This window comes from Poecilia mexicana, unplaced genomic scaffold, assembly GCF_051168715.1.
Source record: "Poecilia mexicana isolate PSO_F unplaced genomic scaffold, ASM5116871v1 scaffold_20, whole genome shotgun sequence".
NCBI lineage: Eukaryota > Metazoa > Chordata > Actinopteri > Cyprinodontiformes > Poeciliidae > Poecilia > Poecilia mexicana.
The window spans coordinates 16,648,411-16,662,661 of NW_028263389.1; the positions used below are offsets into that span (position 1 = coordinate 16,648,411).

General features: G+C 41.1%; 1 protein-coding gene across 24 annotated transcripts in view; it reads right to left on the bottom strand.

Annotated features, from left to right (window-relative positions):
- The window catches only part of LOC106933855 (uncharacterized), a 60,680-nt gene that overhangs the window by 17,411 nt on the left and 29,018 nt on the right, over nt 1-14,251 (bottom strand). For 14 of the 24 annotated variants that reach the window (XM_088001517.1, XM_088001514.1, XM_088001506.1 and 11 more), the window contains 9 exons: nt 13,877-14,026; nt 12,534-12,683; nt 11,791-11,946; nt 10,512-10,661; nt 9,774-9,929; nt 7,639-7,874; nt 4,488-6,273; nt 2,937-3,125; nt 2,238-2,426 (listed from right to left, as the gene is read on the bottom strand). In XM_088001517.1, the coding sequence (XP_087857643.1) occupies nt 2,238-2,426; nt 2,937-3,125; nt 4,488-6,273; nt 7,639-7,874; nt 9,774-9,929; nt 10,512-10,661; nt 11,791-11,946; nt 12,534-12,683; nt 13,877-14,026 (3,162 nt within the window). The remainder of the gene's footprint in view (nt 1-2,237; nt 2,427-2,936; nt 3,126-4,487; nt 6,274-7,638; nt 7,875-9,773; nt 9,930-10,511; nt 10,662-11,790; nt 11,947-12,533; nt 12,684-13,876; nt 14,027-14,251) is intronic. The other 10 variants (XM_088001515.1, XM_088001511.1, XM_088001507.1 and 7 more) reach the window with 4 other exon arrangements.

A 14,251-nucleotide genomic window follows, 5' to 3' on the forward strand; every position in this document is an offset into this window, starting at 1 on the left:
CAGCCTAAAAGTTAATCTTTCTGTAACTAATCAATGTGTGAATGTTGTACTCATCCATACACAGGATATAATTTAGCACAAATTTATAATTAATGAGTGTAATTATTTCCAGAACTGTTTCTAAATCAACACTGATCAGTGATCAATTATGCAGCGACAACAAGTTGATATTCTTTAATTTTCCAGTATCTGCAGTTCAGTCACAAAACTCTCCTGTAAATCTATAATTTAATCTTCATCAATCGATACAGATCCAGTCTGAGACAGAGCACTCCCTCAGGTCTCATCACTCTGTGGCCAAGAGGCTCAACATGTCCTCCATCTCTACCCCTGAACATGTCAACAGGAAGTAATGAGAGGTCTGTGACCTCTGACCCCAGTAGGGAGGTGGAGTGTCTGGACAGAAACCATCAGGATTTTCTTGATCTATTCAGCAGAGAGAGAAAGATCAGGACTGAAGCAGCAGGAGCTCTCGTTAACTGACTCACAGCGTCGACTAATTTATTGCTGACATTAACTTCCTGTTCTCTCCTTTCCTGTCTTCATAGGAGGTTCACCTGACCAGGTGTTGAGCTGTAGCTCCGTCCTGGTTGAGGCCATCAGCTGAACTATTGCTGCTAGTAACTTCCTGTTCTTTCTGCAGATGATCCATTGGACCAGCCCCGGCTCCAGACGAGTTTAACAGGTGGGGCAAAATGAATCTATGTAGCTGAACATAAACAACATCAGTAGCCTACAGGCTACTTGTTAACAAGCTTAATGTGCTGTATTGTTATTAGCTAGTCATCTTTTAGCTAACATTACCTGCATCCAGCAGCTTTACTCAACTCAGTCGGTTAGTTTGAGAGAAAAACTGTGAAAAGTTCTTTGCGTTTTGCTGCCATGATTCTAACACACCTGAGTAGCTCTGCACAGCAGCAGCAGGTCTCCTTCGCTGCAGCACAGGTGTGAACCCAGCATGAGCATCTTAGCGTTCATGTTGTGTTTAAAGGCGGCTTGGAAAAACAGGTTACGACGTGTTAACGGATTAAACAGTTTTAATTGCTGAACAAAGTGACAGAGGACACAGATATGGGAAGTGCGGAAGCTCCCACTGTATCAAATTGATATAGGAATAACAGACAGTTGGCCACTCTGAGGTAAAAACAACAAACAGCTTCCAGTCCAGGGGGGGGCACAGCTGTTTCTGTGGGCGGGCAATGACCCCCACACCCACAGGGCCTGCACTGAACTCTGGCTTTCTGTGTTTAACCTGGTTTCTTCTCAGCTGCTGCTGTACTGAGAAGGTCTGCAGCTGCATCAACCTCCCAGATCTGCATCAAAGCTTTTCCATCCACTTCCCTCTCAATCCGTCCCTCAGTCAGTTTCCTCTCTGGATGTTCCTCTGACTTCCTGCTGCTTCTATTCACTGCAGGCTGAGCCGTCATCACTGCTGCTGTTTCCAGACTCTGAACGTCTGATGACAGAAAAACTACAAAGTCTGGACTCTGGTCTGTCCCAAAACCAGACTGCAGTCTGTCCAATGAGGAACCCAGAAAAACATAATTCAAGCCTCAATATTTAGAGCTGAAAGTGTGAAATGTTCCTCTGACCTGAGTCCTAAACTAACAGCAGCCATTGTAATCTAGAAATTTAATGAAAATTCATCAGAAACTGATCAGATTATTGGGATCCAACCATGTGGACAGACTGATGACTGAGTGAAACTTAACATGTTTGGCTGATGGGCCTGAGAACAATGGAACTAAATATCCTCCGTATCTCAGAAATTATTATTCATAGAAAGTTGAATGGAAGGAAAAACTCTGGTAGGAAGATGTGCAACAGGGACAACTGATAGGATTATCCAGCAGAACCCATTCCAGAACAGGGAGGAGCTTCAGGTCAGAACATCTGGATCCACTACAGACAGATCCAGAACCTGAGCTACAGGAATCAGACTGGGTCTGACCAGAACCAGAACCAGGCTGATGCTCAGTTTATCTTTAGATGACAGTAAAGTTTTTATTTAATTTGAAAATCAAAGTCCAAGTTGTTAAAGTGAAAAAAACTGAGAAACAAAGTTCAATAATCTGAAAGTCTGAAATAAAAAGTAATTCATTTACAGGGTAAAAAAGTTTTAGAAAGTACATTCTGATATCTTGATAAGTTGTTTTTGAATACCAGAATAATTTTATTAGCTAAAAAGTATTAAGATTTTAGTGAATGATTTTATTGTACAAAAAGAGAAAACAAACCTCAAAATCTTCACTTTGCAGACTGGATTCTCCAGAATCTCACAAATGTTCTTCAGTCTAGAGACTCCAAGGGTTCTGCTATTATTTATGTTTATCTCACTTATTTCCGGTTCAATCAGATGAGGGTTGGACTTCAGAGCTGAAGCCACAATTTCACATTCAGCCTCTGAGAGTTTACAGCCACCAAGTCTGTGATGACAGAAGAAATAAAGTCAGTTCTAATTAAATCAAATAAACAGATTAAAATAAAACAGTGATGTCATCATTTGATGAATTTACTGAGTTTGACGAGACACAGAATCTCTGCAGTTCAGGATTAAACTCAAGGTTAAACTCAGGTTCTGGTTCTGATCATGTCTAACAGTCAACCTGCTTGACAGACATGATAAAAATCTTCAGATTGTTCTGGTCGTCTTTGATGGAACTGATGAAACTTTTTACCATTTATTTACAGATTATATCTGCTGTGTTCTTGTATTTCTGCAAGATGTGTTTATCCAGTTAAAGTGAGAAAAACTAAAACAAAATTAAATAATTTGAAAGTTTGAAATAAAAAACAATTTACTAGGTAAAAAAAAGTTTTAGAAATTATATTCTGATATCTTGATAAGTTATTTTTGAAAACCAGAATATTTTTTTTATCTAAAATGTATTAAGATTTTAGTGAATGATTTTATTGTACAAGAAGAGAAAACAAACCTCAAAATCTTCACTTTGCAAACTGGATTCTCCAGAATCTCACAAATGTTCTTCCGTACGGAGACTCCTAAGGTTGTGAATTTATTTATGTTTATCTCACTTATTTCCAGTTCGGTCAGATGAAGGTTGGACTTCAGAGCTGAAGCCACAACTTCCCATTCAGCCTCTGAGAGTTTACAGCCACCAAGTCTGTGATTAAAGAAATAAAGTCAGTTCTAATTAAATCAAATAAACAGATTAAAATAAAACAGTGATGTCATCATTTGATGAATTTACTGAATTTGACGAGACACAGAATCTCTGCAGTTCAGGATTAAACTCAAGGTTAAACTCAGGTTCTGGTTCTGATCATGTCCAACAGTCAACCTGCTTGACAGACATGATAAAAATCTTCAGATTGTTCTGGTCGTCTTTGATGGAACTGATGACACTTTTTACCATTTATTTACAGATTATATCTGCTGTGTTCTTGTATTTCTGTGTTATCCATTAAAGAAGTTTCCAGATAATGTTTAGACGTTTCGGCAGCTGTGATATTATAAGAGACCTGAAGAAATCTTGAGTAAGATGCTTGATCTGGTAATTGTCTTAAAGGACTGTCATGTGAGCCATGTAGTTTGTTCCCTTGTTTGACCTGCAGCCATGACTAACTGACAAAGAAGAATTAGAAGTTTCTCCTGAAATCCTCATCGGCCCTTTCCTGCCATAAAATCATCCCCTCCAAGAGGTGAGGGACGGTTCATGAGGTGGGAGTAAGGATTGTGTTAAATTAAAATGAGGTTGATTACTTTCATTTATCTTGTGATTAATTGATTTATTGTTTATCGCGACAGGTCGCTCAAAGTACCCAGATGTGTTCTTGCTCTGCCCATTTTATCGAGGACGCATCGATGCATCCTTCTGCAGATTTGAGCCAGCAAGATGTCCCACAATGCAATGCGCCACCAGCAGCGGTAAATAGAGAAGGTGAGTACAGAAATGTATTGGACTTTTACCACCATTAATTGCCACAAAAACTCATTTTAATTTGTTTTTAGGCGAGACCTTATAGTAAATTGTTTTATTCAGGCAGCTCTTCAGGTGAACAGACTACAGCTCCAGGTTTACTTCCAGCTTCCTAAAAGCTCCCGGAGATTCTCTTCATCCCTCTGTCCCATCATTGTCCTCTTCACTGTCTTCACATCTTAAAAATCAATTAGATTATGGTAATATTTGCTCTCGATTAGATAGTCTTAGTATCAATTTCCTGGAGTTATTGGATTATTATCTGCTTGTTTATTGTTATTAAGACATTCCTATAAAACAGTATTTGACTCTTTCTATGCTGGTATTTAAGAAAAGTATAACTTGATTATGATAATAAAGGGAACAAATGTGTTAATCAGTGTTTAGTAGATATTGTAAAATAATCATCCAGTTGTGTGACAGGAACTCTGGCCAGATGCATCCTTGTGAACTCGGCAAGAAAAGACTTTCAACTGTTCTTGCAGATTTGTACTTGCCAAGAACACAAGAACGTGCTTGAGTATTGAGAAATGGTCCTGGACTCACCGAGCCTTTCTGCAGTTCCTCATAGCTGGAATCAGTCTCAGTCGTCCATTCTCTGATGTATTGTACTTTTCCAGGTCCAACTCATCCAGAACTTCCTCTGACATCTGCAGCATGAAGGCCAGAGATGAACACTGGATCACTGTGAGCTTCTCTGATCTGTTCTCTGATTTCAGGAACTGTTGGATCCCCTGAAAAGCTGAGAGATCGTTCATCTCCACCAGACAGTGGAAAATGTTTATGTGTTTATCAGGGGATGAAAGGTTTCTTTCTTTCTTCAGATCATCTATGACTCTCTGAATGGTTTCTGGACTGTTCTCTGTCTGACCCAGCAGGCCTCCTAGCAGTCTCTGGTTGGACTCCAGAATGAGGCCATGAAGGAAGCGGACAAACAGGTCCAGGTGGCCATTTTTACTCATGAGGGATTTCACCATAACTTTCTTCATCAACCCATCTAGAGATGTTTCATTGTATGTTTTTCCCATGAACTTCTTCATCACTTCTGAGTTCTTGGTGGTGAAACAGTGGAGCATGTAGACTGCAGCCAGAAACTCCTGGATGGTCAGATGAACAAAGCAGTAGACTGGTTTCTGGAAGATCAGACTCTCTCTTTTGAAGATCTCTGTACAAACTCCTGAGTACACCGAGGCCTCTGTGACATCCAGACCACACTGCTCCAGGTCTTCTTGGTAGAACATGATGTTTCCTTTCTTCAGATGTTCAAAAGCCAGTTTCCCCAGCATCAGAAGAACTTCCCCGTCTGCCTCCATCAGCTCCTGTGAACTTGTCTCATGTCCTCCATGGTACTTGTTGTTCTTCCTCTTTGTCTGGACCAGCAGGAAGTGTGAGTACATGTCAGTCATGGTCTTGGGCAGCTCTCCTCTCTGCTCTGAGGTCAACATGTTCTCCAGAACCGTAGCAGTGATCCAGCAGAAGACTGGGATTCCACACATGATGTGGAGAGATTTTGATTTCTTCATGTGGGAGATGATTCTGCTGGACAGCTCTTCATCACTGAACCTCCTCCTGAAGTACGCCTCCTTCTGGGCGTCGGTGAAGCCTCGTACTTCTGTTACCCTGGTAACACATGAAGGAGGGATCTGATTGGCTGCTGAAGGTCTGGAAGTTATCCAGATGAGAGCCGAGGGAAGCAGGTTCCCCTGGATGATGTTTGTCAGCAGAACGTTGACTGATGACTTCTGTGTGACGTCAGAAACCAGCTGACTGCTGTTGAAGTCCAGAGAAAGTCTGTTTTCATCCAGGCCATCAAAGATGAAGAGAAGTTTGCATTTAGCCAGCTGCTCTGCTGGGAGCTTCTGGAGTGTTGGATGGAAAACATGGAGCAGCGAGAGAAGACTGTGCTGCTGATCTCTGATCAGGTTCAGCTCCCTGAACGAAAGCAGAACCACCACACTGACATCTTGGTTCTCCAAGCCCTCGGCCCAGTCCAGAGTGAACTTCTGCACTGAGAAGGTTTTTCCAACACCAGCGATGCCGTTGGTCAGAACCACTCTGATGGCTCCATGTTGGTCAGGGAAGGATTTAAAGATGTCATGGCACCTGATTGGAGCGTCATGGAGGTTCTGGATCTGGGAAGCTCTCTCCAGCTGCTTCACCTCATGCTGGGTGTTAACCTCTTCACTCTGTCCCTCTGTGATGTAGAGATCAGTGTAGATTCTGTTGAGGAGGGTTCTACTTCCTGTTTCATCACTTCCTTCAGTCACACATTCACATCTCCTCCTCAGACTGATCTTATGTTCCTCTAGAACCTCCTGCAGAACAACATCTGCTGAAACACAGAAGAAAAGACAACCGAAGTAAACTTTTGTTAACTTTTAAAGTTTTAAATGGGTTAGCCCCCCCTTATCTTCGGAACCTTTTAAATTTCCAGTCTGTGTCCAGAACGCTACGATCAAATAATCAGTTATTACTTACAGTTCCTCGAACTCGACTTAAGAGGAAAGGAGATCGAGCTTTTTCTGTTGCTGCTCCTGTTTTATGGAATAACTTACCTTTCCAGATTAGATCTGCCCACAGCCTGGACCATTTTAAATCGCTTCTTAAAACTCATTTTTACTCTTTGGCATTTAAATGATGTGTGTTCTGTTTTGTCATTTGTGTTGTTGTTTTTGTGTTGTTGTTGTACAGCACTTTGGTGCAGTCTTATACCTGTTGTAAGGTGCTATATAAATAAATTTGACATTGACATTGACATAAAAAACATGATTTATTGTAATTGGACTGGAACAAAACCATCTGGAACATTAGGAGGTGTTATCACTATAAGGTCTCTGATTTCACAGGATGTCATGCTAAACAATCAAATCCCTACACAGAACCAGAACATTGTTCTGTCATCAGACAGCAGATTTCTGTTTTGTGGTCTTTGTCTGTTCACTGTCAGGATCTGATACACAAAGCAGATCAGATAAATAAATGCTGACAGAAACAGTCATTAATGCAGCAGCTTTAAGCAACATCAACTCTTCTGCATCATGTCTTCATTTTGATGTTTCTATCTGACTTTCATCCATGAACAGCAGCTAAACAGGCAGAGAGACAGAAAAATGTTTTCTCCCAGCATTTCCAGCCTTAATAAAGGAAATCTAGAGGAAATGGTTTAATCTGCCAGAAAAACAGATTATATCAGGTAGTATTCACATTTAAAACAGCATTTTGAGTCAAAGACTGAATTGGATGTTTGTAATGAATAACAAACAGGAAATGACATGCGACTGATTTGGCCCTTTAGAAGTAAACATTTTGTTAGAATTATTACATGATGTACGTATAATTATATAAACTGTAATCTGTAATTTATTGTCAGAATAAATCAGGGTTTCTTTCTGTAAGAGCAGCAGGTTGTTTTTTCCATTTTTTTGTTTTGATTAATCAAAATAACCTCCAGTCTAAAGGTGATGTTCAGTTTAAAAGTATTTCGCACAAACAACTGAAACAGATCCATTTTAAATCAAACCCAGCAGGTCGTTTGGTTGAACAAATTCGATCCATTTACAGCTGGAAACAGATTTATCTGAAATAATTGATCACAGAAAGACGTTGAAAACCTTGAATTTCCAAATCCTATCTAAAGACGTTGAATTGGTTCAACAGACAACAGAAGGAAGCTCTGATTGGACGTGGTCAGTCTCACCTGGAGCACAGCTGCTCTGATTGGCTGTCAGAAGTCCAGCTCCTGTTCTGGGTCGTTTCCCACACTGGGGGCAGGAGAAGGGTCCAGATGGAGCAGACAGGTCCCAGTAGAACCTGATGCACTGTCTGCAGAACCAGTGTCCACAGCTGGTAGAGACCAGATCCACCAGAACCTTCTGACACAAAGCACAGCAGGACGGCTGCTCCTCCTCACCAACTCTGCTCCTCTTCCTCCCTCTGTGAAGACATTTCTTCATCAATGAAACTGTTCACTAAACACAGGTGAAATGATGAAGATGTTCATGAAGGTCCAACACAATCAGTAAAATCATATTAATTGGAGATATGATCAGTATTTATGGTTTTGGGAATGAGACTCAGCGCTGTCAATCATCCTCATGTAAAGACCACTGCTGAGCCACCTGCATCATTGGCAATGCCAACTAGCATTAGCATTCATGACAGGTTCTACCGTCAGGAAGCATCTGCAGCATAGCAGAGGATAAGTAAAGGAGTGGAAGAGGGGGGTGAGCAGCGCCACATGAATGGTGACTGACAGCTCTACGACCCGCCTCCCGTCTGATTGGGTGTTTGTCGATAGAACTGGGAGGAGGCAGAGGAGATCTTTACACAGACTATCAGTCTCATGCCGTCACAACATAGTGACAGTTTTAACAAATATGTAAAAAAAAAATGTATAAAAGTTACATACTACAGCTTCAAAGGTCAAGGGTCAAAGTTGAGTAGATTAGTTGACACGTCGGTCGTCCTCTAGGATCCAATGAAGGGAACCTGGAGGACCGTTCCTCTATCCTGGACCCATAAGAAGCACTTGGCCTTCTTATGATTATAAAACATTTATTCATTTTGGTAATTCTAACAATGCACAATTAAAGATTTGACTGGTTAAAAAAAGAAAAAAAAAGCTCTAATCACTGCCAAAATAAAATGAACAAATGATGGTTAAAAATTGTTTCTGCCATAATTAGACCTCCTGCTGTGAGCTTACCAGTGACTACATTCAACTATTCACGATGCCACTCATTGCGATTACAAAAAACAACAAATTATAACAAAGGATTTACATTTGGTCCGGGATTTACCCAACAACCTTTTACCATTACACAGTTTTATGTACACACGGTTTATAGTGTCTCACAAATCCTTGTAACAGACGACTTACCTTTGGAAGGAAGATAATCATCTCCTGGGTTGAACATAATGTAAGTATTGCTTATGTTGCTAGTTAACGTGATGGGCGTTGCTTATGGTTGCTAGCTAACGCGATGGGCATTGCTTATGTTGCTAGTTAACGTGATGGGCATTGCTTACGGTTGCCAGCTAACGTGATGGGCATTGCTTACGGTTGCCAGCTAACGTGATGGGCATTGCTTATGGTTGCTAGCTAACGTGATGGGCATTGCTTACGGTTGCCAGCTAACGTGACGGGCATTGCTTACGGTTGCCAGCTAACGTGATGGGCATTGCTTATGGTTGCCAGCCAATGTGCCCAGCACATATGGATATTTAATCTATCAAGGTGGAAATTTTCTTTAGTCTCTAAAACGATAAATAATTCATAGTATCACATTATCAACAATTTGTGAATAGAGCAAAATGCTTAGATCGCTATAGGTCAATGTTATTTAGGTTGGTTAAGAATAATGATTGCACTGTCAATGAATGGCTTCTAATAGATGTTCTTAGTTGCCAGAGGAACACAGTAACGCCACCATGAGCTCAGACGTTCAAAGTGATGAATAAAGAGGATGGATGCTCTCTACTAAAATATTTTTGTCATCTTTCCTGTTCTGTCAACAAACAGTTGAGACAGAGTTGATTTTGTTTTCACCACTATTTACCTGCTGTTATACCAGTCATTCAAAGTATTCTTAAAGATTGTCTGTTAGTCTGTTAGAAACCCAAATGCAAGTAAATGACTGTGACAAATGTGAATTTTGCATAAAATGTCCCATTTTTAAAGAGGAATCCTCATCAGGAGCAGCCTGACATGATTAAATAAAACATGCAATAATGTTTCACTGATTAATATTTAGTTTGAGAGAATTTTCATTTTACTCGGTATTGTTCATGTTCTATGAAAATGCTCACATTTCTGGCTAACAGACGACTTACCTTTGCTCTGGGAATCCAGGAGAATTACTGAAGCCCACAGGAACATCTATGGATCGGTCACTCCTCATAGAAACGACAATGGGTAATGGAGAGACTGCTCTGTTTTCCTCTGGATTCATCCTCAGGATCCGCCGAGTCTCCTGCAGTGAAGCCCATCTGAGAGGGAAACAGAGACACTCAGTCACCATGGGATTCACTTCCAGTTCACCCAGTTAGCTGCTGTAGAAACTGACCAGTAAAGCAGGAAGATGGTCATCTCCTGGGTTGAACTGAATGCGAGCACAGCTTGTGTTGCTCTCTAACATGATGGGTATTGCTTATGGTTGCTAGCTAACGCGATGGGCATTACTTATGGTTGATAGCTAATGTGCTAGATTTTACTGAAATCTTTAGTGCTTGCCGATTTTTACGCTACATTCTGGAAGGTTTTGAAACACTTCATTTTTCAGACACCACAAAGTTTTTATTATTTCTTAAAAACCGCTGTTATGTTTTTAACTGTTGGGCTGCTCTTAATAGAAGTAGAAACCCAAATGGAAGTAAATGAATGTGATAAATGTGAATTTTGCATAAAATGTCCCATCTAAAGGGGAATGCTCATCAGAAGTAGCCTGACGAGATTAAATGAAACATGCAATGTTTCAATCATTAATATTTAGTTTGAGAGAATTTTCATTTTACTCAGTATTGTTCATGTTCTATGAAAATGCTCACATTTCTGGTTAACAGACGACTTACATTTGGTCTGGGAATCCAGGAGAATTACTGAAGCCCACAGGAACATCTATGGATCGCTCACTCATAGAAACGCCGCTGGGTGATGGAGAGACTGCCCTCTTCTCTGGATTCATCCTCCGGTTCCTCAGAGTCTCCTGCTGTGAAGCCCATCTGAGAGGGAAACAGAGACACTCAGTCACCATGGGATTCACTTCCAGTTCACCCAGTTAGCTACTGTAGAGGCTGGCCAGTAAAGCAGGAAGATGGTCATCTCCTGCGTTGAACTGAACGTGACCACTGCTTGTGTTGCTCGCTAACGTGGTGGGCATTGCTTATGGTTGCTAGCTAACGTGATGGGCATTGCTTATGATTGCTAGCTAACGTGATGGGCATTGCTTACGGTTGCCAGCTAACGTGATGGGCATTGCTTACGGTTGCCAGCTAACGTGATGGGCATTGCTTACGGTTGCCAGCTAACGTGATGGGCATTGCTTACGGTTGCCAGCTAACGTGATGGGCATTGCTTACGGTTGCTAGCTAACGTGATGGGCATTGCTTACGGTTGCTAGCTAACGTGATGGGCATTGCTTACGGTTGCTAGCTAACGTGATGGGCATTGCTTACGGTTGCCAGCTAACGTGATGGGCATTGCTTATGGTTGCCAGCCAATGTGCCCAGCACATATGGATATTTAATCTATCAAGGTGGAAATTTTCTTTAGTCTCTAAAACGATAAATAATTCATAGTATCACATTATCAACAATTTGTGAATAGAGCAAAATGCTTAGATCGCTATAGGTCAATGTTATTTAGGTTGGTTAAGAATAATGATTGCACTGTCAATGAATGGCTTCTAATAGATGTTCTTAGTTGCCAGAGGAACACAGTAACGCCACCATGAGCTCAGATGTTCAAAGTGATGAATAAAGAGGATGGATGCTCTCTACTAAAATATTTTTGTCATCTTTCCTGTTCTGTCAACAAACAGTTGAGACAGAGTTGATTTTGTTTTCACCACTATTTACCTGCTGTTATACCAGTCATTCAAAGTATTCTTAAAGATTGTCTGTTAGTCTGTTAGAAACCCAAATGGAAGTAAATGAATGTGACAAATGTGAATTTTGCATAAAATGTCCCATTTTTAAAGAGGAATCCTCATCAGGAGCAGCCTGACATGATTAAATAAAACATGCAATAATGTTTCACCGATTAATATTTAGTTTGAGAGAATTTTCATTTTACTCAGTATTGTTCATGTTCTATGAAAATGCTCACATTTCTGGCTAACAGACGACTTACCTTTGCTCTGGGAATCCAGGAGAATTACTGAAGCCCACAGGAACATCTATGGATCGCTCACTCCTCATAGAAACGACAATGGGTAATGGAGAGACTGCTCTGTTTTCCTCTGGATTCATCCTCAGGATCCGCCGAGTCTCCTGCAGTGAAGCCCATCTGAGAGGGAAACAGAGACACTCAGTCACCATGGGATTCACTTCCAGTTCACCCAGTTAGCTGCTGTAGAAACTGACCAGTAAAGCAGGAAGATGGTCATCTCCTGGGTTGAACTGAATGCGAGCACAGCTTCTGTTGCTCTCTAACATGATGGGTATTGCTTATGGTTGCTAGCTAACGCGATGGGCATTACTTATGGTTGATAGCTAATGTGCTAGATTTTACTGAAATCTTTAGTGCTTGCCGATTTTTACGCTACATTCTGGAAGGTTTTGAAACACTTCATTTTTCAGACACCACAAAGTTTTTATTATTTCTTAAAAACCGCTGTTATGTTTTTAACTGTTGGGCTGCTCTTAATAGAAGTAGAAACCCAAATGGAAGTAAATGAATGTGATAAATGTGAATTTTGCATAAAATGTCCCATTTTTAAAGAGGAATCCTCATCAGGAGCAGCCTGACATGATTAAATAAAACATGCAATAATGTTTCACCGATTAATATTTAGTTTGAGAGAATTTTCATTTTACTCAGTATTGTTCATGTTCTATGAAAATGCTCACATTTCTGGTTAACAGACGACTTACATTTGGTCTGGGAATCCAGGAGAATTACTGAAGCCCACAGGAACATCTATGGATCGCTCACTCATAGAAACGCCGCTGGGTGATGGAGAGACTGCCCTCTTCTCTGGATTCATCCTCCGGTTCCTCAGAGTCTCCTGCTGTGAAGCCCATCTGAGAGGGAAACAGAGACACTCAGTCACCATGGGATTCACTTCCAGTTCACCCAGTTAGCTACTGTAGAGGCTGGCCAGTAAAGCAGGAAGATGGTCATCTCCTGCGTTGAACTGAACGTGACCACTGCTTGTGTTGCTCGCTAACGTGATGGGCATTGCTTACGATTGCTAGCTAACGTGATGGGCATTGCTTACGGTTGCCAGCTAACGTGATGGGCATTGCTTACGGTTGCCAGCTAACGTGATGGGCATTGCTTACGGTTGCCAGCTAACGTGATGGGCATTGCTTACGGTTGCCAGCTAACGTGATGGGCATTGCTTACGGTTGCCAGCTAACGTGATGGGCATTGCTTACGGTTGCCAGCTAACGTGATGGGCATTGCTTACGGTTGCTAGCTAACGTGATGGGCATTGCTTACGGTTGCCAGCTAACGTGATGGGCATTGCTTATGGTTGCTAGCTAACGTGATGGGCATTGCTTATGGTTGCTAGCTAACGTGATGGGCATTGCTTATGGTTGCTAGCTAACGTGATGGGCATTGCTTATGGTTGCCAGCCAATGTGCCCAGCACATATTGATATTTAATCTATCAAGGTGGAAATTTTCTTTAGTCTCTAAAACGATAAATAATTCATAGTATCACATTATCAACAATTTGTGAATAGAGCAAAATGCTTAGATCGCTATAGGTCAATGTTATTTAGGTTGGTTAAGAATAATGATTGCACTGTCAATGAATGGCTTCTAATAGATGTTCTTAGTTGCCAGAGGAACACAGTAACGCCACCATGAGCTCAGACGTTCAAAGTGATGAATAAAGAGGATGGATGCTCTCTACTAAAATATTTTTGTCATCTTTCCTGTTCTGTCAACAAACAGTTGAGACAGAGTTGATTTTGTTTTCACCACTATTTACCTGCTGTTATACCAGTCATTCAAAGTATTCTTAAAGATTGTCTGTTAGTCTGTTAGAAACCCAAATGGAAGTAAATGACTGTGACAAATGTGAATTTTGCATAAAATGTCCCATTTTTAAAGAGGAATCCTCATCAGGAGCAGCCTGACATGATTAAATAAAACATGCAATAATGTTTCACCGATTAATATTTAGTTTGAGAGAATTTTCATTTTACTCAGTATTGTTCATGTTCTATGAAAATGCTCACATTTCTGGTTAACAGACGACTTACATTTGGTCTGGGAATCCAGGAGAATTACTGAAGCCCACAGGAACATCTATGGATCGCTCACTCATAGAAACGCCGCTGGGTGATGGAGAGACTGCCCTCTTCTCTGGATTCATCCTCCGGTTCCTCAGAGTCTCCTGCTGTGAAGCCCATCTGAGAGGGAAACAGAGACACTCAGTCACCATGGGATTCACTTCCAGTTCACCCAGTTAGCTACTGTAGAGGCTGGCCAGTAAAGCAGGAAGATGGTCATCTCCTGCGTTGAACTGAACGTGACCACTGCTTGTGTTGCTCGCTAACGTGGTGGGCATTGCTTATGGTTGCTAGCTAACGTGATGGGCATTGCTTATGATTGCTAGCTAACGTGATGGGCATTGC